The 25,906-nt window shown below is 34.6% G+C and overlaps 2 protein-coding genes across 2 annotated transcripts; both read left to right on the forward strand.

Moving 5' to 3' along the window:
• The first annotated feature begins 1,705 nt into the window (after positions 1–1,705).
• LOC133313328 (exocyst complex component SEC3A-like) lies at positions 1,706–21,096 on the forward strand. Its single transcript, XM_061514695.1, has 25 exons — positions 1,706–1,880; positions 2,714–2,784; positions 3,397–3,477; positions 3,672–3,739; positions 3,852–3,954; positions 4,218–4,366; positions 5,001–5,118; positions 5,567–5,671; positions 7,338–7,439; positions 7,530–7,667; positions 8,405–8,533; positions 8,621–8,701; positions 8,814–8,888; positions 10,048–10,221; positions 10,308–10,440; positions 10,569–10,633; positions 11,069–11,239; positions 11,336–11,415; positions 16,453–16,534; positions 18,520–18,617; positions 18,787–18,895; positions 18,996–19,067; positions 19,805–19,870; positions 19,955–20,044; positions 20,986–21,096. The coding sequence occupies exons 1-25, from the start codon at positions 1,706–1,708 to the stop codon at positions 21,094–21,096; spliced, it is 2,646 nt and encodes an 881-aa protein (XP_061370679.1).
• Positions 21,097–24,312: 3,216 nt separating this feature from the next.
• Positions 24,313–25,863, forward strand: LOC133313338 (octanoyltransferase LIP2p, chloroplastic-like). The gene is made up of 3 exons (XM_061514704.1): positions 24,313–24,801; positions 24,952–25,102; positions 25,520–25,863. Exons 1-3 carry the CDS (start codon positions 24,391–24,393, stop codon positions 25,861–25,863), a joined length of 906 nt encoding a protein of 301 aa, XP_061370688.1. The 5' UTR covers positions 24,313–24,390.
• Positions 25,864–25,906: the final 43 nt, after the last annotated feature.

Raw genomic sequence — 25,906 nt, forward strand, 5'->3', positions numbered from 1 at the left:
GGTGGCAGTCACATTGTGGTAGAGAGGGGTGGTGACGACGGCACTAGTAGTACGATGACGGCGGTGACGATGGTGGCCGGCGACAGTCGTGTCGGGATAATGGTGGTGGTGGTGGTGATGGTAGAGGTGGAGAGTGATTGAGAGAGATAAGTGTTTCTCATTTTGTGCCCGGAACAAAAAAACACAAATTTTCTGATTCTTTTTTTTTGTTCTCCAGTACAAAAATTAAACCGGTTCGTCTGAGGAACAAAAAAATAAACTGATTTTACCAAACGAGTTTCCCATCAACTTCTGTTCCCAGAAACATAAATTAAAAAAGAATTGATTCCGAAAAGTTTGTCATGCACACCCTTATTTATTGAGAATTGTTTTTCTTATGTCACGCAAGATAAAATTTCATTCCTATTTACGTATAAAGAGACAAGATCTATTAATATTTTTTATCTCTCCTATATTCTCTTTTCTCTCTCCTTTATATATATGTGTGGGAGAAAGATTTTATCTTACATCACGTATAAAAAAATAATTCCCCTTATTTAATTATATGTTGGAGACTTCAAGTTGTATGTAATCTGTTAGCGTTTCCATTTGGAAGAAATATTTACTTTTCAACTTTTTGAACTAGTGTATTTTTGTTTTGTCCTTTTCTTTTGGGGACCGATCTTCTCTAATTTTTCTCTTGATCTTGTTTAGATTACCGGAAACGTGAACTTGTTTGTAGGGAAAAAAATAGGAAATTATTTTTTTTTAACTTAACTATTCATTGTTAAAGATATATTACTGATTAATTTTGGAAATTTTGATCAAAGAAATTAAGAAATGGATCATCTTATCGTGTGTTATTCAACATAAGCATGACATGACATGAAGGAGAATTTTTTTGGAGTTACCAAACCCTAATTATCTCTTTGAGACGAGTTGGCTCCTCCCGGTATTCCCACGAGCTTCGACTCTTTGAGCCGTCTATGGGACTAATCCAGAGTGCGGAGGAATAGTGAAGGAAAATTTTAATTATATAAGAGTAAATCAATGCTAATAATTATATAACTACCTATTTTCATATTTTTTTTCCTCTTCTTTTATTATCAATAATTCATATTATGATTCTCTCACATCACATAAGACATGAGAGGATTCACTCCTAAGATAATATCACTATCGAATTTTTAGGGAGGTCTGGGTTATCATTGAATTCAATGAAAAGTGAAAGACAAAATTGTAACATTATCAGATCAGATGAAATGTGGATAAAAAAGATGGATTATTTTTTCGTCGCTATGTAGATAACTTTTTTTTGTAACAGATACAGGAAAAGTGGGATTAATTCATTTTATTTTTTTTGAAAAAAAAGCCAAAATTCGTAAATATATCCTCATTTTTTATGTGTTGTTGACAGAGCTAAGATAGAGTTTATTTGGGATGGGTAAATTCATAACTGAACCTGGTTCGGGGGAATTTGCTTAGGCATTGGACCGCGAAGGCTCGTAACAAACAATTCGTTCGTGGCGCTAAAAAGTGAAGCGACACGAGTCACGACGCACGCAAAGAGAAAGGTCCAACCGCAAACCGTTTTTGACAATTTTTACTGCTAAAAATAATAGGCACAGTTCCTCTCTGTCCTTGTGTGCATGTGTATGTGTGTGTAAAACATCTCTCTTCTGCGAAAGTTTTCATCGTCTCTTGATTCGAGATCAGAGAGAAGAGAATGGCGAAATCAAGCGCTGACGATGCTGAGCTCCGGCGAGCTTGCGAGGCTGCCATTGAGGGAACCAAACAGAAGATCGTCCTGTCCATCCGAGTTGTCAAGACACACGGCACTTGGGGAAAATCTGCCAAGCTTGGTCGTCAAATGGCTAAGCCTAGGGTTCTCGCTCTCTCCAGTACGCAGCATTTCTCTCACACTCCCTCCTTTTTCTCTCTGCTTTCATTCTTATTCAACATTTAGCGAACTTTTGTTATGGTAATGCTCCAATACATACAGCACTGGAATCAGTGTTCAGAAAAGCTTGTTTGCACTTCTAGAACCTTACCTAACAATGATGTGAATCTTTATGTATTTTGCCAAGCAGAGATATATGTAGGAGCGAAATTTGAACGAGTGGTTGAAATATTTGAAATGTAGCATTTATGCTTTCCATGTGTGTCTTGTGGGCCGCACATTATAGGAACAAGTGCATGAGTGGTGGTTGTCTCGTTGATGTAATATTAACTAGATACTTTATGAGAAGTATAATATATTAATATTCATTTGGTTATGAGGGTGTCTTGTTGGCTTTGGTATTGTTTTGTGAGGCTATAAGGGTCTACTTTGTTTCTTAAGGATTTAACATGTAGCGTTTATGCATTTTTTTTTACTTCTAAGGGTTTTGAAACCAGCTAATTAGGTGGTTTTGGTTTCATGTTAGTAGCGGGGATGTAATTGGAAACTATGTTTCTCTTATTTTAACAAGTTATTGCAGGTTTTTCCCTTTTATATAGTAGAATAAATGGGAGGATTTAGCATTTTTTAGACATTAGCTTATAGTGTATCCATAACTGGTTCATATAATGGTAGGATTTACTTGGCAGAACAAAATAGGAATACAAAAGGATGAGAAAGGACTCATTTCTGGGTAGGTAATTATGTGGTCACTTCATTGTGTGTTACTGCTGTAATGATTTGTTAAATTCTTTATTTGTAGCACTGTTGGTGACGACATGCTATTTTGTGCAGCAAAAGCAAAGGCTCAGCGGACAAAAGCTTTTCTTCGAGTTTTAAAGTATTCATCGGGAGGAGTTATTGAGGTAATTTCTTTGGGATATACTTGTTTTTGTAGCTACTTTCAGCTCATGGTTCCCCGGTTCCCAATCAACTACACAAACGAACCTGAGAAGCTGCTTTTCTTTTTTTTAATCTTGCTTGTGTGTTGCTTTTGTTGGTTTTTGCTTGTTTTAGGAGTTTTCCTTGTTTTTGTAGCTACTTTCAGCTCATGGTTCCCCGGTCCCCAATCAACTACACTAAGTATCTTGCTTGTGTATTGCTTTTTGCTTTTTTTAGGAGTTTTCCTGATAGTCCTGTTCCATATTTCCTTTCCTTTTCATGAAAGTTTTCTTTTGCCCTGCGAAAAAAAGCTTTCTCCCTCCACGGTAGGCCAAGAAAGGAAAAAGTCCTGCATGTAGCTGATGTAATATGTTTTTGTCAAAAATTACATTTTTTATGACTCAACTGAATTGATACTTACACCATCTTTGTTGCCTCTTTCTTTTATTTTATTTTTAATATATACAACTTATCCTTGTCTAAAAGCTTGGTTGATGCTTCACAGTATATTTAGCATAGTCCTTTTTCCCCCACTTGAACTTGTCTTGTTTGGAGGTTTTACAATATTTTGTCTATAAAATTTTTTGTGCTTGCAGCCTGCTAAGATATACAAGCTGAAGCACCTTTCAAAATTGGAAGTTGTAACAAATGATCCCAGTGGATGTACGTTTACACTGGTAATATTCCATTCTTTCCTACTGCCACAGAGATCTTTATGTTCTGATGATAATGTTCTCAGTTTCTGGAACAGAAGCAAATCAGGATGCAGCCATTTCCTTTTATGAAATTTGTTTTTAAATATTATATATGTGTATGTATGTTTGTATGTATGTATGTATGTATATATAGCTGATGAGTGTCTGTCTTATAGGGATTTGATAACCTTAGAAGCCAGAGTGTGGCTCCTCCACAGTGGACAATGCGCAATATTGATGACAGGTTATATACCATTGACGGAAATGTATAATCTAAGTATGCAGACTTTAATCGTTTATGGTTGTATTTCTGGAGAGTGGAGTTTTGCTCATTTTGTCTTTTACTTTTTTTGTAGGAATCGGCTCCTGCTTTGCATCTTAAATATCTGCAAAGATGTTCTGGGTCGCCTTCCTAAGGTTGTTGGTATGGATGTTGTGGAGATGGCTCTTTGGGCTAAGGTGCATATTCTTCTAATCACTTAAACTTGAAGTTGCTTTACAATCAAGCTGCAGTCATTGTTTTGAATAGATTTTTTTTTTTAATAAATAATTACTATAATTAATTTGGATGGAATGTGACTTATCTCATTAGTGACCTTGAAGCTCTTGATTTCAAGTTGAGGATGTTAAACTCTAATAAATAATTACTTGGTGACTAATTGATCTTAATAATTATAGACTGTTGGTTTTCTCTGTTAATTTATTTTCACCAATGTAAATAGGAAAATACAACCTCAGTTTCCACTCAAAATAATCTACAAGACGGTGCTCCTGTTGAATCTGCTGAAACCGAAACAAAATTGAAAGTCAATGTCGAAAAGGAACTTGTCTCCCAGGCAGAGGAAGAGGACATGGAGGCTCTTTTGGGAACGTAGGTGCTATCATTCTCTATCTTAAATTGTGATCCGAGGTTAAATATTTTTGATGAGTAAGAATATAATTAAAGGAATTTATTCTGTCTGCAACTGGTTTATTGCAATGTCACAGAAAGCCTCTTTCTCTTCCTTTATAAAATTTCTGGTCATATTTTATGATTGATATAGATACAAGGAATTCTTTGCAATTATGCAAAGGTAAGGCTGCGTACAAGGATTTCCTTCACCCCACACTCGTTAGTCGGGTTTAACGGGGAGTGGTTTATAGATACAAAGAATTCATAAATTAGTAGCTAATAATGAGGGTTGGCTTAGTTGGTGAACTAAGCTCCGTGGGAGTGGACTTTACCTGGAAGGTGTTCAAAAACCCCTAAAAGCACCTTGTGGCTAGAACTAAGCCAATGCCCCAGTGGTGATTAGTGTCAATGTCATACCCAATGGGTGTGAAGTACTGAACATGATGCTTGTTACATGTAAATAAAGTTCAAATGAAAATAGTTATGTACTCGTGTTGATTGTTGCATAGATAATTCAGTTATTTTTCTATGAACAAAATACTTTTGTTTATCATAACTTCTTTTACAATACCAATGTGCAGAATTAAATTGTTGTAGTTTTTTGAATGTGCAGTTATTTCATGGGTATTGGTGAAGCAGAGGCATTTTCTGAAAGGTTGAAAAGAGAGCTTCAGGCTCTGGAAGCAGCAAACGTGCATGCCATTTTAGAAAGTGAACCTTTGATAGATGAGGTATAACTGTTCTTTGAGTTGATTACCTTTCTTTTGCTGGTATTACCTTATTGTTTATTTGTGTTATTGTAAACAGGCCCCTTAATTCATATATTCTATTGTAGCTTAATTTTCTGCCCTTGTGAATTTAGAATAATAGACTGAATAAATCATTTATGTTTTCTAAGCTATGATTATAATTATTTAAATACACCATGGATTCTTGAATTTTTTTTTGAGATAAACCAATTTGCTTGATTTTATCCCCTTCTTAATGCTTCAACCTTATGCTGATATTTTAAGCTCTAGTTTTATCTCGTTATCATCACTTCAACCATTAGAGCTGTTGTGATAACAACACTGTGATTAGGAAATGCTACTTCATTTTACAAATCTTCATGTTTTTAGTTATTTAAAATTATTTTAACATGTTTTTATGAAGTGGTTCATACGAATTTGTGCCTTGTAGGTGTTGCAAGGGCTTGAAGCAGCAACAAATTGTGTGGAAGACATGGATGAATGGTTAGGCATGTTCAATGTGAAACTCCGACACATGAGGGAAGATATCGAATCAGTAAGGACTTCTACACTTCAAGTTGGGAGCATAATTTGCCTATTCACAATTTACTTTGTGGTTGTTATTGCAATGTTTAATGGAATCCTTGTCCATTCATTTGATTTCTTAGTTCCTTGGCTAAAGCACCTTTTAGTCTGTTAGGTTGTTTTATTTTTTGTGGTCCAATCTATGTTCTTTTTTCTTGCTGTTATGTTGTTGTCACTAAAAGAGCATAGATAATGTTTACTCTTGTTTTATTTCTGTTTTTTTGTGTCTTTGTCAAGGAGGATATCTAATCCAACTCTCTTATTTTACACACACTTTTCTCAAAACTAAGAAAATAAAAAAGGTTTCTTTTTTATCTTGGTTCTGAGTTCTTGAAAACTGATATGAATTTAGACATGGATACTAACTTTGAAAGTTGGTTCATGATCACAATTATCTCTAAGAAGCCAACGCTTTGTGATGCTATTGAAGTTATTTTTTGCTGTGAATAGATTTTTAGTTTTGCTTCTCTAGGTTATATAGTTGATATGGTTTGGGACATATAATATTAAAAATTGATGATATCTTGAGAAGGAAAGAAGCCAAATTTTTGTGGTAATATGCAATCAATTCCACTCTGTGGAGTGCAATTCCTGCATCTTTCAGGATATTTTGTTGAGTGAGCATCTTCTTTGAGATAAGATTAGGTATTTGGCTTTTATTTAGTGTAAAACTCATGGTCTTTTTACAGCGATCTCTTACATGTATGTGGCTTTGCTTCTTTGGTATTTTCTTTGTTCTCTCTTGTTGAAATGAGAAAAATGTTTGTCTTTTTAAATGACACAACTTATGTCATTTAACTCTCACAAAGAGATAAGACCCACACTTTTTTTTTTTGTCTAATCTCTCTCCCCATGATTTATCTCTTTTTCTCACTTAAAATGACATAACATAACATCTGTTGAGATATATAAAACCATTAATGTAGCCTCACCCAACAGCTTAAGCTTTTGGATTGAATTGGTTCTTTACATGGTACTAGAGCCTCGGTGTACCGGGTTCGATCCTCACCGCCCCCCACTTTCTTTCTAGTGGAATTTCTTTCTTCGCACATGTAGGTGGGCCTGTGCATTGTCCACCCTTCAAGCCCAGTGGGCTCTCGTGTGAGGGGGTGTGTTGAGATATATAAAACTATTAATGTAGCCTCACCCAACAGCTTAAGCTTTTGGGTTGAATTGGTTCTTTACAACATCCTTTAAAATGACACACATTTTTTCTTTTTCCTGTTGAAATTATAAGGATTTGGGTGGAGAATAAGGAAAAGAGAAAATAAAGAATGAATAATCTGAAATTGATAGTGATTTGATACGTAGGATGTGTTTCAAAAGACAAAGTAATAACATTTATTTATACTAATAATAGACTCCTAATCCTAATTAAATATGGAATCAAGTCATGAAATATAAGGAAATATGGAAACCAATATTAAGAAATCATCTAAGACACAAAACTATTCTAAGATATAATTATGTTGTTATGAGATATCTTCTACATATTCTAACATCTCTTTTGTGAGGAGGATCTCGTATCCTTTTAATCCTTTATAATCATCTTCTCTCTGTCTTAATGAATTTCTTCTTTTTAATAAAAAAGAAATGGATCTCTTTTTATTTTGTCTCAATACTTTTGTGATGTCCAGATTGAAACCCGCAATAACAAGTTGGAAATGCAATCAGTAAATAACAAAACTCTCATTGAAGAGCTTGATAAGCTTCTTGAGCAATTGAGTATCCCTGCTGAGGTATGCCTTCATGTGGTGAATTCTTGTAGTTTGAGTTTGATGGACTTACTTATCTTGGTATTTATTTTAATGATGTTTCATTGGGTGTAGTATTCAGCATGCTTGACAGGAGAATCATTTGATGAAGCGCGGATGCTTCAAAATATAGAAGCATGTGAGTGGTTGACCGGTGCCTTGCGTGGTCTTGCAGTACCTAATGTAGATCCAACTTATGCAAATATGAGAGCCGTATGTTCTTTGCCTTACTTCTCAATTGTTCTAAACATCTGTTAAAGTAAGTTTTGATAATTTAGGAAACAAAACTGTTCATGGTAAAACATGCTTCTTTTCTTTTGTAAGAAACTTACATTAACATCAATGTTAACGTCGCCCTTATCCCAAATTAATTGAGGTCCGTGCTCAATGAACCCATATAAATACAAGAGAAGATTAAGAAAAAATAAATAATAAATTAAAAAGAATATATATTTATATAACTAAAAATAAATTAACTAAACAAAAGCATAATTTTTTTCAGAGAAAGAAAGAGAGAGAGAAAGGAGAAGAAGATAATGAAAATGTTAATAATGCAAATTTTACTCCTCCGTGATGTTTTTAGCTTTTCTTCACTTCATTCTAAGACAAACCGCAAGCCAATTTATTTCCCACTCTATTAAGTTTTGTTTACTACTTTCCCTGGAATAAGTTTTGGCCAACCTTTCCTTCTTTATGTCATACTCTCGGTAACAAAATTCTTGGTAAGAAAGTTAAATAAAGAAATTTGATTTAAGGTGACAATTATGATTTTTATTCATTAGTTGCTACCATATTAATTGGTCCTGAGAAGCTACTTATGTCAATCCTATGAATTTGGGGCCTCACTAAGCCAATAGAGTATTATTGCCTGCGGCTAATATGGCAAATATGTATAAGACCTAAAGTCATTTGTTTTAAATTTTTAATGGTGGTTTCTGCTACTCCAACAGGTTAAAGAGAAGCGAGGAGAACTTCAAATAATAAAATCTACTTTTGTCGGGAAAGCTTCTGAATACTTGAGAAGTTACTTTGCTAGTTTTGTGGATTTCATGATAAATGATAAAAATTACTTTTCTCAGGTATTTTCTGCATAAATTCTTTATAGAATTATTAACTTTTGAAGTCTTATAATTTTTCATTTTCACTTTGTTTGTTGCTCTAAATAGCGGGGACAGTTGAAAAGGCCAGATCATGCTGACCTGCGGTACAAGTGCAGGACATATGCACGTCTTCTGCAACATTTAAAGGTTCAATTTTGGATGAACTACAATTTCTGCTCAAAATTTTGTTTTGCATACATATATTTGTTGAGCTATTTTCATTGTTTTCTTGCCAAATTATCTTCCTTTAAACTTGCAGGTTCTTGATAAGAATTGCTTGGGCCCATTGAGAAAAGCTTACTGTAGTTCTCTAAACCTGCTTCTTCGCAGGGAGGTCTGAGATTACAAACTATTCACGCACCATATTGATGTTATTTTTTATTTCTTAGTATTTTGTGGTAAAATTCTTGCTATGACTTGCATTTAGCCTTTAATATATGAACTCAGAAGTGGCTATTATGCTTGTGGAAACTTATCATTGATGTGATTACTTGTATAGAATCAAGATTTAAAAAAAAAAAAGTTGCAAAATAAAATATTTTTAGAGCATGAGGGGTTATGAAATGTCCTGGTCAGAATAAAAATCCCAATTTAATTTCTCCTTCCTGACTATCTATCTTCTGAGGGATACAAAACAGATAGTTATACCTCATCTCAGGTTGGTTCAGGTAAAGAAGTTACCAAAGTTGTGCTAGTCATAATGTTCAAGTTTGTAGCTTATTAATGTTTTAAGATTTGGCTGACCATGCATAAGAGTTGCTGGGGGTCTTCGTGGATGTAATCATAGTGGAAATTAAGTTATCTAATTGGCTTTCAGCTAGAGTCTTGCTTGCTTGGCATCAGCCTTAAGCCTCTCTCTGCATGTAAATTTTTTACCTCTCCATCATTCTTTCCTATTAGAGAACTTTATGATTACATTCTTACCATGAATCAAAAGGAGCTGTGTGAGTTGAAGCTTATTTGCTTTGTGCTTGATGTCATACACTTGAAGGAATCAGGACTGTACAATGGAAACTGAAGTTTCAAATGTATATTTTTTATTCACTTTCCGTCAGAAAGAAACATTATTTTTCTTCTGATGTATATTGTCTGGAGCAAACTTTCAATTATTTTCTCAACAACTAATTTCTTTTTTTTGGGGTACATCTAACTACTATCTTTTAAAAAGAGGCATTGTAGAAAAAAAAAAATTCACCTCTATCATTGCTTAACTAGTTGGAGAGATGTAATGAGCCTAATTTTTACATATCCAGGAGTAATTTTGCATACAGTTGAATAGCAGGTCTTCTAACTTTGATGCTGCTTGATCTGATTTATAATTACTCTTTTGGTCTTTACTGAATTAGAGACCAATGACCTTATACTACAATTTTGTATTTGACAAGTAAGTTTTGTTATAGGTGTTCAGAGTTCTAGGTCATATATACTGTGTTGCTATGCTTCGGTTGAATAATGTGCATAGAGAGTCTAAAGTTTCACGAATCCCTTTACAGGCCCGTGAGTTCGCCAATGAACTTCGAGCTAGTACTAAAGCTCCTAAAAATCCAACTGTTTGGCTTGAAGGTTCCACAGGTTCTGGTCAGAATGTAAATTCTGCTGACACTTCTACAGTCTCTGATGCATATGCAAAGATGCTCACTATTTTTATCCCACTTCTGGTGGATGAGGTGAAAGTTCTTGATATTCACTCGTTCTCAAAACTTCTTGATCTTTAATATTTCAAATGTGTAACTATTTATGGCTTATGTTTCAGAGCTCTTTTTTTGCACACTTCTTGTGCTTTGAAGTTCCTACACTTGTTGATGGTAATAAAACTGGACACAATGATGATGCAAATGATGATGATTTGGGAATTATGGACATTGATGAGAATAACTGCAAATCTGGTACATGTACCTTGCTTTCAGCAAATATCCTTTCTGTACTTTGAAGTTTATATTTAATCTATTATGGTTTGATTTTATTCTGTTGAGATCATTTGTTCCGTAATTTGACCATTTCATCAACTTTGCAGGTAAAAATTCTGTGGAGCTTGCAGCTTTAAATGAATCACTTCAGGATTTGCTCGATGGAGTTCAAGTATGCATAGATTAAACTCTATATCTCTTTCAATGTGATTTTGAGCTTCTGATATTAGTCAGAGGAAAGGATCTAGATCCTCTCATGTTACATGATAGCCTTGTTGGAAAGAGACAGATTTTTTTCTTTTTTGCAAGGAAAATTTATTGGTCTTGTTCCTTATCTTTTTATCTCTCTAGATAACTGTTATATTGCGCAAGAAGATCCAAATTCAAGATAAATTGGTGCAGCCTTATGAGTTCTCCATTGCAGCACTGTATATTTTATCATATATAAGCTGAACCTAACATATTTAATGTTATTGTTTAGGAGTGATCTATATGTTGTTCCTTATAATTGGACACTTTGTTAAGAGTTTCCTGATCAGATGTTTTTGGTACATAATTTCGTAGATTTTACTGCTGTAAAGCTTCTGTATAATTTATATTATTTCAGGAAGACTTCTATGCTGTTGTGGATTGGGCATACAAGATTGATCCTTTACGCTGCATATCGATGCATGGAGTAACAGAAAAGTATCTCTCTGGTCAGAAAGCTGATGCAGCAGGATTTGTACGGCTTTTGCTTGGTGACCTGGAGTCTCGGATATCTATGCAATTCAGCCGTGTATGTGACTAGTTTTGTAAGAATACCATTTTGTCAAATGCATTTGGAAGAGATTGAGATGCTAACTCAATTCATCTAATTGACAATCTTTTTCAGTTTGTTGATGAAGCTTGCCATCAGATTGAAAAATATGAGCGCAATGTTCGCCAAATGGGTGTCCTACCCTACATTCCCAGGTGAAATAGATCCTTGGAGTCTACCATTTCACCCTTTCTCCAAAGAAGCTAGGATTTTTTATTTTTTTTGGAATGATAATACGTGTCCACCCTTTTGAGCCTGTTATACAGAGTTCAGAATATAGAAATACCTAGAATATTATCTGTACTAAATGTAGTGAAAGGCTCTTAACAACATCGTGTAACTTTATTACATATTGTTAAACTATGAATTGGCATCTCTGATACCCAGTTTTTTTTTTTTAACCACATTAAGTTCAGGTTAGGTACTTTGGGTTTGTTAGAGACAGATTTCTGAATTGCTTTAAGAAATCCTCAGCATGATTGATTATATATCCATGATTTACAATCTCTAATAGTAGGAAACTTGGAAAATAAGGAAACTGGTAAATTAGGAAAATAACACAAATTAAATTCTAATTATTTGCTGAGCATACTGCTCCTAAATAGGAGATATCTTTCCTAAACAGAGATACTTCCCAGCAGGGTTATCTAAATTACATGATTTTTCATATACGTCCATGAATAAAATAAGAAATCATTTGAACTTTAAGCAAATAAGTTGAAGATGAAAAGCTGCCAACCTATTCTATTTGTGTGTAGTGTCTTTTTAGGCAGAAATTAAAAGTTATAGCTGCAACGTTATTTGCTTTCCAAGGTGTATTTGATATCTCTAGTCTATCTTCAAGTAGTGAGTCACCTAAGATTCGAGGATGAAGAGGTGCTTAGGGGAGCATGGCTCAATGGCTAATCTGATAGTATTCGAGAGGAGTTGCTTATGCACCCCAAGAATAGGCTATAGGCTATCTGAAATGATGAAGTTGGCCACGAATATTGAACGTAGGAACCTAGTGTGGGTTGCTGAAGGAGTGGGACGAATGGGCTTAGGGCAAGGTATAGGAGTGTCCAAATAGGCCTAGACTAAAAGAAATGGAGCGGGTTATCTCTCGACCCGGTTGACGAATTCGATCAAGCTAATTTTAGTGGCCCAAAGCCTAATGTGGTTGATGCTTCTTCTATATCATCAGTTTCCCAATTAAACCTTAATAACCAAATTTCTTCAATCGGTAATTCTCGACCAATGGAAAGCCATGCCAGCAAAGGTGGTTGGAGTGCTAGTCGGTGTCTGTCCCAAGCTGACTTGCAGGAGAAATAGACGAAAATGAAGGCTAGGAAAATGATAGAGATGTGGGGGGACGAGGCAAATACAGCGGAGTGTCAGAATGAAGGTGAGGAGCTTTCCAACTATCCATGCACAGTCTTTTGGGGTTGTCCTCTAATCAGACTATGAAACTTTAGGGAAAGATCAAAGGCGAACTTGTGGTTACCTTGATTGATTGTGGAACATCCCACAACTTCGTAAGCAAGGACGTGGCAAGCAGATTGGGGTTAAAAGTCGATGATACACCACGATTTTGGGTGGAGGTTGGTGACAGACATCCAGTGGCGTGCCAACGTGTGTGCAAGGGAGTACCCATTGAGCTACAGGGCCATATAATCAGCCAAGACTTGCTTTTATTCGATTTGGGGGGTGCGAAAGTGGTTCTGGGGTTAGAATGGTTAGTAGGATTAAGGGAAATTAAAGCTAATATCAAAGAGATGACTGTAAGGTTTGAACAGGGGGGCAAGGAGGTGATATTTCGTGGTGACCCATCATTATCCAGAGTTGTGGCCTCAATGAAGTCAATTGAAAAAGCATTACATGATGGAGGAGCAGGTTTTCTTGTTGAACAAAGAACAAATCAATCGAAGGTGCTAACTGGAACATAGCCGGAGATGGATGAGTTGCTAGAAGAGTTCCAAGGCCTATTTCATGAACCAACCGGTCTACCCCTAAAGAGAGCTCAGGACTATGCAATTACCATTAAGCCAGGTAGTCAAATTACCAATAGCCGCTCTTACAGATACCCACTATACCAGAAAACTGAGATAAAAAAAGTAGTATCTAAACTGTTGAATAATGGAATGATTAGACATAATGTGAGTCCATATGCTAGCCCTGTATTTCTTATTAAAAAAAAGGATGGTAGTCGGCGTGTGTGTGTTGATTATAGGGCGCTGAATAAATGCACTATACCTAATAAATTCCCCATGCCTACGATTAAGGAACTTTTGGATGAATTGGGGAGGGGGTGTCTAAGGTATTTTCCAAATTGGACTTGAAGTCCAGATTTAATCAAATCAGAATGAAAGATGACATTCCAAAAACTGCATTTAAGACCCATGAGGGCCACTATGAGTATTTGGTGATGCCTTTCAGCCTCACCAATGCTCCATCAACATTCCAAGCCCTTATGAATGAGGTGTTAGCCATTCCTTAGAAAATTTGCTTTGGTGTGTTTTGATGACTTTTTGATATATAGTCAAAGTGAACATGAGCATGTATTACATCTCATGAAGGTGTTGGCAGCTCTTAGACAACATCAGTTGGTTATAAATAGAAAAAAATGTTGTTTTGGGCAGCGTCAAGTGGAATATTTAGGCCATATAATTTTGGGTAAGGAAGTTATGGCTGATCCCCAAAAGGTTGAGGCTATGGAAAACTGGCCCAAACCTCTAAATATCAAGGGATTTAGAGGTTTTTTGAGGCCCCACTAGTTATTATTGGAAATTCGTCAAGGATTATGGGAAGATTGCAAAGCCATTGACTGAGTTGTTAGAAAAGGATAATTTCAATTAGGGGCAAGAGACATTTGACAGGTTAAAAAAGGCAATGAGTTTAATGCCTGTGTTATCATTACCGAATTTTAACAAGCTATTCACTGTTGTCACGGATGCCTCGGGTAAAGGTATATGGGTTGTCTTGATGCAGGAGAATAAGCTAATTACCTTTATTAGCCGGGGATTTTCTCAGAAAGCCATGAACAAGTTAGTGTATGGAAAAGAGCTTATGGCTATTGTCTTTGCCATCCAAAAATGGAGACATTACTTAATGGGCAGACACCTTATGGTGAAAACTGACCAGAACGTATTGGGGGAAGAACAGGAGAAGTGGACCTCAAAATTGATGAGGTTTGATTTTGAAATACATTATCAGCCAATGAAAGAAAATAAGGTGTCTGATGTCTTTTCAAGGAAGATTCTGTTTTCTGTCATCTCTCATGTGGAATTGACAGATTTAACGGATCCGGATGATGAGATAAAAGCTTATCCGCGATTGAGAACTATAATATAAGACCTTTTAATTGATTCCAAGTCCCATAAAGGTTTTGAGTTGTTTGGAGGGAGATTATTACTTCATGGCAGGATGGTAATTCCAAAACAATCCAAATTAATTCCTTTGATACTTACAGAATTTCATAAGTCCCAGGTGAGGGGACACTCGGGGGCACTAAGAACTTATAAAAGGATTGCAGGAGTAGTGTATTGGGAAGGAATGAGGAAGCATATTAAGGAATATGTGGCAACATGCCATATCTACCAGCAACATAAAATTCAAAATTTATCACCTACAGGGTTATTGTAGCCATTACCCATTCCTACACAGGTTTGGGCTTATATATCAATGGATTTTATTGGCGGCATGCCCAAGGCAATTGGGTTAGACACCATTTTTGTAGTGGTTGACAGAATGACTAAGTACGCCCATTTTATAGTAGTATGTCATCCCTATTCGGCTAAATACATTGTTGAAGTTTTTATTAGGGAAGTAGTAAGATTGCATGGTTTTCGTAAGATTGTAGTGTCTAATCGTGACAGGGTTTTTCTCAGCAACTTTTGGTCTGTATTGTTCAGAATGGCTGGCTCTAAATTGCATTACACGATTGCCTATCCCCCACAATCAGATGGGCAGATAGAAGTTGTTAATCGCTGCTTGAAATCCTATCTAAGGTGTTTCTGTAGTCCAAGACCAAAACACTGGCCCAAATGGCTACATTGGGTTGAGTTTTGGTGTAACACTTCATACAAAGAGTCTACTAGAATGACACTGTTTAAGGCCTTATATGGATATGACCCAACAAATTTGTTTCGAGGAAGTCATCAGCAATCAGTTGTTGAGGAGGTTTCTGCAATGTTGCAAGAGAGAGATGTTGTCCTTGCTGATTTGCACTATCACTTAGTGCTGGCCCAGAATAGGATGAGAGTTCAAGCCAACAAATAGAGGAGAAAATTGATTTTTGAGGTGGGAGAGATGGTTTACTTAAAGCTCCAACCTTACCGTTTAAAGTCTTTGGCTCGAAAGGCTAATGAGAAATTGAGTCCAAGATTCTATGGTCCTTACAAAATTTTAGCCCGGGTTGGAGAAATGGCCTATAAATTAGAACTCCCTCCAGACTGCAAGGTGCACCTAATTTTCCATGTGTTACTCTTAAAAAAACTATCTCACCTACAGTAGTTTCCTGATCCTTGCCATCTATTTTATCCAAAGAATGGGAGCTGCAAACTGAGCCCGAGGAAGTTTTGCAATGGAAATACACTTCGGAGGGAGGTTTGGAGGTGCTAGTTAAATGGAAGCATTTACCTTCTTTCAAAAATACTTGGAAAGATTTTTTCTTGCTTAATAACCAATTTCCTCTTTTCCACCTTGAGGACAAGTGGTTAAAATGGGAGGGAGTATTGATATGATTAGCAAAATGGACAAATTCGGGAAAATGTATAAAAGGAAGAGGAGCGGGGAATTAAAAGATCCCCGTGGATAGGATGAGTCAGCATTAGGAAGAAAAGTTGGTTATAGTGGGTTAGGTGGTTGGCCAGGAGTCAATTACAAATAAGAGGAGGAGCATTGGAGAGCATCATCTTGGACAATTAGGACCTTTGGGCTTTTTGGGAGAGAACCAGAGCCTCTTTAGGTGTTTTGGGCAGTAGTAATATGTAATAGTGCTATTTCAACCTTGTAATTACCGCACTGTGGTCTTCTTTTTCATTCTGTAAATTTTCCTTTAATACTTGTATGATTGTATTTGATCATTGAGAATACAGCTTGTAATCGTCCAGAATGGACCTGAGTTTGGGTTCAATCTTATAAATACAATATACTTCTTAATTTTTGTTCTATTTAACTCTACCTATTATAATGTCTTAATTGTTTTCATATAGATTTGCAACCCTTGCGACGCGTATGGAGCAATACATTGCCGGACAATCGAGGGATTTGGTTGACCAAGCATACACAAAATTTGTTAGTGATTCCTTTCAAGAACTGTTTGTTTTGTGATGGATAACATACAAATTAGCTGAGAAATGTAGTTAATTTCTCTCAAGCACTGTTATAGAATAATACATGTGCCTTCACCTAACAGATTAAGCTTTTTGGTTGAATTGGTTATTTAAATGGCATTAAAGTTTCTACTATCTAGAGATCTAGAGTTCGATCATTGCCGCTCCATTCTTCTTATAAAAAGTTTAATTATCCACGCTTCAATCCCTAAAAAAAGGTTCTCAATGTGGTGGGCCTATGAAATGTTCCATGTTTCGATCCCTAAAAAATGGGCTCTTGGTGTGGTGGGGCATACATTGTCCATGCATTAATCCTATAACCCTCATGGCACGAGGGATGTGTTAAGGAATAATATAAAATAATATATGTGCATTTACCTTACAATTTAAGTTTTTGGATTCAATTGATTCTTTAGAGGCACTTGCTTTCCCAAAGATGATGAGACTAAAATAGATGGAAGAGTTTAGACTTTGTAGGTTTGAACTGTCAGGTGCACAGCGATAAGAACCAAACCAGAGATTAGGGAAAAAATGAAGATAAAAAGAAAGGACAAACTATTAATAATGGACTGATTCAACAAAATCCAGCATAACAGTATGCAATTCAAGGAATTACAAAGAAACTGAGATACAGAGACTGAAATACAAGGAAACAAAATTACTGAGAAATTGATAAAACAGGAAGATAATTTCAGAAGAGTTAGGGAGCTTTCTGATCTCTCCCATAAGCCCAAAGGTTACAATGCCTAAAGATGCCCCCTCTTGATCGATGATTCCTCCCTTTAAGCAGCATGGGATGTGCACTCCCACAACTTCCCTCAAGGCTAACTGATTTTCTTTGCAACAAATTGGGAATATTCACTTCAGCTGCTGACTCAGCATTAGCTAACAGAATTGTATAACAAATATTTTCTATAGTAACCTTAGTCTTGGGTGGATCTCTATCATAGAGTTTTGGCTCCAGGTTTTAACTAGCATGAAGTTTTTTTTTCTCTACCCATTTTTTTCCTTTTGGGGTGCTGGGAGAAGAAAGGTACTTAAGGTGTTGTGGAGTCATGCTTTTTTTTTTTAATGCATGGGGTGCGTTTGGTTCGAATAAATTGCAGGTTTTCTGCCTGTCGTTTCAATCCATGAATATTCTCCAAGGTAGGATAGTCTCCTTGCATCTACGGAGGTTTTGCTTATGATTTTTAAGAGGGCTCCTTGTTTCTTTTGCTGCAAGGAGGTTTCCTGGTTGTCCTGTTCTACATTCTTCATTTGGTCCAAAGAATGCAATTCGATAGATTAAGGAATAAGAATATAAATTAATCAATTGGAATAGGAATCTTGTTTTGATTCTATAGTTTGGTACAACTAGAAACAAAATAACGTGGAAAGGGATTCGATTGATTTTAATGATCAAAATAACTCTAATGAGAAAAAAAAAAAAAAAAATCTTCCATATGTTATAGAATTTGAATTCTCAAAGTTTTTTTTTTTTTGTAAAGGAGGTATTAATTTATTCTTTTATTAAAAAAGAAAAGTCTTTACGTCTTTCAATCAAGTTTTGCTAAACATTTTATTGTTTTAGGCTTTACTTCTTTCAATCAAGTTTTGATAAACATTTTATTGTTTTTGCCTGCATCCCTGACTTGACAACCAGTAATTTTTTTGCTGTATTCATGATTTTCTATACACTGATGAATCATCAGTGAACGAAAAATTGATAGTCTTGATATCAAAAAAATAAAATAAAAAAAATTGACAGTCTTAAGTCATCTGCACTATGTTGATAAATACTACAGGTGATTTCAATTGTTTACTGCTTACCCTTTCTGTCTGCAATCCAAGTATTCAATCTTCCTTTTTTTTCATTTTTCTTTATTATTTTGTTTTTCTTTTCATCTGTTTCAACAATGTGTAACTGAAACTGGCATATCTTTTGCTGGTGGGATTGTTGCTTGACAGGTTAGCATAATGTTTGTAACTTTGGAAAAAATTGCACAAACAGATCCAAAATATGCAGATATTTTTCTTATAGAGAACTATGCTGCTTTTCAGAATAGGTAAGATTTTTTGATCCCCCCTACGAAGAGGAGGCTCAAGGCTGTTTCAATTCTTCCTTGTCTGTTGGTTTTAGAGTAGAAGCAGCATCTACTGCGACTGATACCAGAACAGTCTTTACAAGGAGACAAAAGCAGATTTTCACTTATTATTTTTGTCTCTTTTTCTCAGTTTGTATGACCTTGCCAACGTTGTGCCCACTTTGGCCAAGTTTTATCATCAGGCTAGTGAAGCCTATGAGCAAGCTTGCACACGCCATATTAGCATGATTATCTACTATGTAAGTATTTTATTCTCTATTTTCTGTCTCTTTGTCGATCATACTTGAATTTATAACATGTAGGAAATACAACTCATAATCCCTTTTTTACCTTGAAAAGCAATTTGAACGCCTTTTCCAGTTCGCAAGAAGAATTGAGGACTTGATATTCAATAATGTTGCACCCGAAGAGGTTTGTTTGTGCAATTCTGTTTGCTAATCTTTCATAGACTCTTTCTGCACAGCATCTCAACATATATTTTATTAAACAAATTGTTTGCAATGTTTATCCTACATTGATACTAATCCTTGTAGATGGAGTCTAAAAATCCTTCCTGGGCATCATGAATAAATTATGGGAAATTAAAGGTGTGTTAGATTGCTACACTATTTGGGGTTTCCCTCCCAGTATTAGTAATAAAAGCAGACTAATTGATCAAAATCTATCTACTTGTATATATGCATTTACACAATTTGTCACGTTGGCTGGTCCGTGTTTATGTTGTGTACTGGTTTTGTGTTTATATGAGGTTCGAAAACTTAGGCCCTACTCTGAGTCCTCTTTTCGTCCTCTCCTTTACAGGTTTATGCTCTAAATCATTACTTTTGCCAGTTTGCTGTAGTCCTCTGCTAAAAATGTACCGGTGTTATTTAGTTGCTATGATCTTCATCTTCAAATTGACGAGACACCTACAACAGTTTTTTAATTTCTTATTATTCTTTACAAAGAGTACTGTCAGATTTAGTGCATGCCATAATAAGGGCTTAAAGGATTGTATTTGTACTTTTGCATCTGTTAATTGTCAATTTTGTATATTTTTTCCTTATTTTCTTTGTTTGTGAACTATATAGATAGCCAAACTTTGCACTTATCTCTGGATATTTCGCTTTCTAAATTGGCAATTGTATGATGTTATACATCAATTTCAGATTCCTATCCAGCTTGGGCTGTCAAAAGCGGATTTTCGGAAGATGCTAAAGTCCAGTTTATCTGGGGTAAGATGGTGCCTATCTTTTTTGAAAACCTTTTTCGCAAGTGGCATACTTACCTTGTTAATTATGTTTTGCTTTCCTATTTAGGTGGACAAGTCCTTTGGGGCAATGTATAAGAAACTGCAGAAGAACTTAACTTCGGAGGAACTGTTACCTTCCTTATGGGATAAATGCAAGGTACGTTGTATTTAATTCCAATTGACCAACAAAAATATCTCCGATTTACAATAAGGATGAAGGGAAAATCGTGTGGTAAATATTTCCAAATTTCAAGGGTCTCATGATTGCTTCGGCAGTTTGGCTGAGAGCATCACCACTGCCCTTCTACAAACTTTGAAGTGCTTGTAAAAAATAATCATTTTTGCATTGAATGCCCAGACTTTTAAGTGCTTCAAGCCCCCAACATATTTAAGGGCCGTCAGATTACTTACTATAGATCCATAGATAGTAATAGTGGATTTGTAGGTGCAAAAGAGGCCTAAAAAAGGCCGAGGTTGATAAATTTCCGTGCCAAAGGTGTAGAGAAAAATATGATGTGCAATTAAAGTTCTTTTTCTCGAGAGGAAAAAAAAATTAATGATGCTTACTGCATAGATGGTCGTATCTGAATTTCGTGGGAAAGGCTGAATTCTTAACTACTCCCTGTGGCGGAGCAGAGCCCCAAAATTGAGAAGGGACTCACTCTGATGCAAACCAAATACAATTTGAGCCCCTATATATAGTTGTTTTGAGGCGCATGTATGGCTGAAAAAATAGAACATCTTAAAATGGCAGTCTTTCTTTAATAAGAAGGAATAAAACATATGGTGGCTGGGCAACAATATAACGGCTGCCACTTTCTTTTTTTCTTCAATAGAAAGTAATCAGTTCATGGATAGCAAGAGAAGACTCCCAGACTAAGAAATTTCTCGTATTATGTACCATTCAATGTATACTATCTATCAATTATAGCATTAGAATTGTATTTGAGAGACAGTAATAACTTTCATAACTAAAATGATACACATTCAATGATACAAAGCAAAAGATTAGGATTAGGAGCACTAAGAATTTCTCCTACAACAAAGTAAAAAAGCATGCAACGGTTTCTAATTGTTGTTTCCCCAAAACTATGGCAGAAGGATTTTCTTGATAAGTACGAAAGTTTTGTGCAACTTATCGCCAAGATTTACCCTGCTGAGTCAATCCCTTCTGTAGCAGAGATGAGAGACATTTTAGCTTCCATGTGAAGGGTTTATGTGTGTATATATTTTCTTAGAATCTTTTTGACATATAATCATTCTTTTTTGCCACGATGTAATTTGATTTACTTAATGAAGTGCATTTCTGTAGTTCTGATTATTTGAAACAAGCATTTTAATGCATCATCGTGAGAATGTGATGAATAAATATCTTTGCTCATGTGTGTTTGACGTTTCGATTCCGTTGTGATAGCCATTTTTCATATCTATGGTTATGTTTGGTAGAAGTTTTATTTTGGGTTTGATGGGTAAGTGTGGGTGAGTATTGGAAAATATCACGTTTGGTTTAAGTTTTTGAAAAAAAATACTAGGCAAATAGGATGGTTGGTAAAGACTTTGGTGTTATTTTCGGGTGAAATTCACTGTTACAAAATACCACTTGTGAGATGTGGTATTTTGAGATAACTGGGGAAGTGGAAAAACAGGTGCGAAGTTCCTCCGAAACATATATTTTGCAAATTTAAATAAATTTTTTGGTAATATTTCGGTCAACCAAATATCTTTTTTTAAATTTTTTCGTCAAACTGACTTTTCTACCATTTTTCCAGTAATTATATTTTCCTGGTAAAAAAAAAATTCTCCTTTACCAAACACCCTTATAGTTGTTTGTGAGTGACTTGCAACCCTTTTTTATCATTAGATATTGGTAGTTATACTTTATCGTTTACTAGTAATGTCCGATCGCTTCAAGAATCAATGACCAACTCTACACACTAATATTGGACTTTTCAATGTGCTTTATTCTCATTCATACACTTCCTGTAAAAATTTCATAGGAAGTCACCTATCCCAAAATTGCTCCAAGTCAAGCATGTTTAACTATGGAGTTCTTCCGTTATGGACTATCAAAAAGTAGATGCATCTTGTTAGTATAAATAGTACAAATTAATTCTTATAAGCTATCTCCAACTGTGCAATTTCATACCTGCACAGTCTTTGGAATTCCTCTCTTTCGGGTGTCGATTCGATTCATTCATGTACTCCGCTGGAAGTCTGTCATGAGCTGCTCCTTGTCTGTGCTCTTTCGCACCAGTGATCACTCCCTACCCTCGTCAGCGCTTAAGATGTTACATGTACATGTTTTGTGTGGTGTTATACGTGTATAATGTATGTACTGGTGATTCGATGTATATATTTTTAAAAAATAAGATATTATGCCTATTTTTTTTCCAACAACATTGACCTTTTCTCTCTTCTTCCAATATTGGTTGAGATTGTAATTTAATAATGTTATAAAGAAGTAGGTAATATCCTATCTTATATTTTTATATTTAAAATGATGTTTATATATAAAATATAAAATAATACAATAGTAGTTAAGCACTAATTTGTGTCTAGAAGTAATACCCATTTACTTGCAAGCTTTTTTTAAAAAAGTATTTATTACAATTTTTAAAAAGTTTTATTTATTCAAAGAAGAATGTATTAAAAGTGTTCCAAAATTTAATATTAAATGATTTAAAATTTTTTTATTAAGGATTGTTAATATGTGTCTTTATAGACACGTTAAAAATATAAATTATTAAAAAAAATGTAAACCATTTAATATTTTAAAATTCAAAAGCATTTAGTAATTTTTAAATGGCTAGGTTAATTTAATAAAATAATAAATGTATTTCAGGGATGTATGTTAATAAAAAAATTTATTCAAAGATTTTATTTTAAATCTTAAATATGTGCCAAGATACAGGTACCCAAAAAAAAAAAAAAAAAAAAGCTCACAACCTTTATCTTTTTTTTTTTGGTAAGCAGCTCACAACCTTTATCTTTTCGCAACTTACCCGTACAGACAGTTTATTCTAAACATTATCAATTATAAAATTTTAATATTTCCTAAGTGGTAAGAAATTTTTTTTTCCAAACAATTATAAGATCTACTTAGAACTTGTAAGGTGCAATTTTATTAAGCCAAAAATCTATTTTAAATTTAAAATTGAAAATAAGAACTTTAAAAATAAAGTTAAAATGACTTAAAAATTATTTTTCTTAAGAACTGTTTCTAATTAAAAATACCTTAAATGGTATTAGAAACCTTTATAATTTAGATAAATACAAATCATGGTGGCATTCTCAGTATTTTGGAGGGAGGGAGGAATTGAATGATTTGTTATTAGAATAGAAAGTAAAGTTTGTAAACATAATTTTAGAATAAGGAAAAGAGATATGACAAAACAAAAATATCATATATCTTACAAGAAAAATTCTTATATTAAATATTTGTTTGGAGTGTTTTTTGTTTTTAATTAAAAGTTACTTTGAATCTAAGCTTAAAAATAATATTTTAAAAAATAAAACTAAAAAGAGTTATTTTACAGCTCAAGTTAAAAATAAATTATTTGATAAATTAATTCATAGTTTTTTTCTAAAAAGTTAATGTACATATTAAAAAAAGCTCTTCCATTCACAGAAAAAAAAAACTCTTCATGACTCATGAGAATTTTTGACGTTTTCTTTTTTATTCATTTTATGATAAAAAAATTTACAAAGTACCATTTCACATGTCTTATTTTTAGTTTTTTTTTTCTACTTAAAAGCAAAAGCTTAACAACATGTTTTTATAAAACCTCTTATTATTAAAAGATTTTTTTTTTTATAATGAAGAAAAAAGTTAAAAGTTAAAAGCTCCCAAGAGGATTTTTTTTTTAATATATATATATATATATATATATATATATATATATATATCCTTTTTTTGGAGTCCTCATATTTATTTTACAATTTTTGGAGTCCTCATCTTATTGTAATTTTATTTTTAACCTTAATAATTCATCATAATAACATATTATTTTATCTTCCCTCCTTCAAAATCACGAGAACAACTTTATATAATTACCAAACAAGTTTTAACTTCTTCTTTTTTACTTTAATTTGAAGTAACTTTTAGCTTTAAAAAAAAAAAAAAAGGTGCCAAACAAACTCAAAAATATATTTGGTTAAATTTCTCCTTCTAAGTTAAGAAAAGAATCCTCCACGTAGTAAAAATTGAATTATAATAAAAAATAACACAAGGGATGATACGGTTGCTAAGCGAGCCTTGCCGAAGGAGCAAATTGTTGGGGTTGAAAGCTCTTTTGGTTTGAATCTTAGGCAAAATAATTTGGAGCATGTGACAAAATTATTTAAAAAAACAAAAAAACAAAACCGAAGGGTGGGATGATACTAGAATGGGCCGAGACCCCCCAGTCCACCCTGAAGGCGATGAATCAGACTTTTGATGGGCAACATTGATTTGATCCTCTTCCTCTTCAGGGAAATATTTTCACACAAAATTCTGATTCAGACATGATTTTGTGTTTCAGCTCAATTCCATCTCCTCTACCTCTCCGCCCCTTCTCTAAGTCTAACCCAAATCCACTCTCATATTCCAAATCATCATCATCATCCTCATCCTCTCTTGTTGTAATCAATACTACCCACTGCTTGCGTAGCTGTGACCTCTTCGATCTGCATCACGAGCTAATCCCTTATGAAGTGGCATGGTCTTGGCAAAAACACATTGTAAGGGAAAAGATGACACACATTGAAAAGCAAGGAGATTGTACCGACACCCTTATTATTCTCCAACACCCTTCTGTTTTTACATTGGGTACCGCTAGTACCCACGACAACCTCAATTTTGACATAGAAAATCCCCCCTTTCATATTTATCGTACTGAACGCGGTGGAGAAGTTACATACCACGGCCCTGGCCAGGTGCTTCCTCTTCTCAATTCTCTTGTTTATGTTCTGATTAATTTGAAATATGTTTATTATTAACTCACACTCCTTGTTTCTTCGGTCACTAGTGTATTTTGACTTAGGAATTTTTGGATTGATTTCTAAACTATGTATTTTGCATTGCAGCTAGTTATGTACCCCATTATCAACCTGAGAAGGCACAAAATGGATCTTAATTGGTACCTCAGGACCCTTGAGGAGGTCGTCATTCGTGTTCTTTCTTCAACATTTTCAATTCAGGCTTCTCGGCTGGAAGGTTTAACTGGTGTTTGGGTTGGTAAGTTATAATTATCTTTATTGGTTGTTACTATCTACATCAACAAATTGTTAGTTTTTTTTATCAAAATATTATCAAATATCATCCTGTAAGTCAATCTTTCTTTCTTAGTGCTTATAACATTTTGAGTTCTTTTCCTGCAACCTTCCCTGAGGGATTTACTTAGGTTGATAAGATTTTAGTTCCACTTACATACACATCATGACAAATTAAATCAAGATTATGCTGGTCTTGTCGATCCAATGCGAAATAGGTTGGATAAGTTTTATTCCTAACTTCGGAGTCTTGGTCTTTACTTAAAAACATTTTAGATACTGCAACCTAAACTTTCATGACGGAGAAAACAAGAACTTAATGAAATTTAAGCAGTTCAAAATCCCAGTCTTTTTCCTTATTCTTTATTTCAATTTGTTCCAGGAAACGAGAAACTGGCAGCAGTAGGTATACGAGTGGCTCGCTGGATAACCTATCATGGCTTAGCACTTAATGTCACTACGGATTTGACTCCCTTTAAATGGATCGTTCCATGCGGAATACGTGACCGTCAAGTTGGGAGCATTAAGGGGTTGCTGAGAAAAGCTCAGTCGTGTAATTCTCATGGAAAAGCTGATTTGGATTATTTGGATGATGCCAGTCTTATTCGTATTATTCACAGGTCTTTGATTGAAGAGTTCTCACAAGCTTTTCAGCTTGAGTACCAACATAGAACAATTTCTGTACCCGTGTTGTGTGAACTTACGAAAGAAATACAGCAAAGTTGAATTTGTCTGATGTTCATCGCAGTCCCTTTGATTATTCAATTTT

The sequence above is a fragment of the Gastrolobium bilobum genome, unplaced genomic scaffold (assembly GCF_033153095.1).
Source record: "Gastrolobium bilobum isolate Gb01-03AN ecotype WA unplaced genomic scaffold, APGP_CSIRO_Gbil_v1 utg14062, whole genome shotgun sequence".
In the NCBI taxonomy this organism is placed as follows: Eukaryota; Viridiplantae; Streptophyta; class Magnoliopsida; order Fabales; family Fabaceae; genus Gastrolobium; species Gastrolobium bilobum.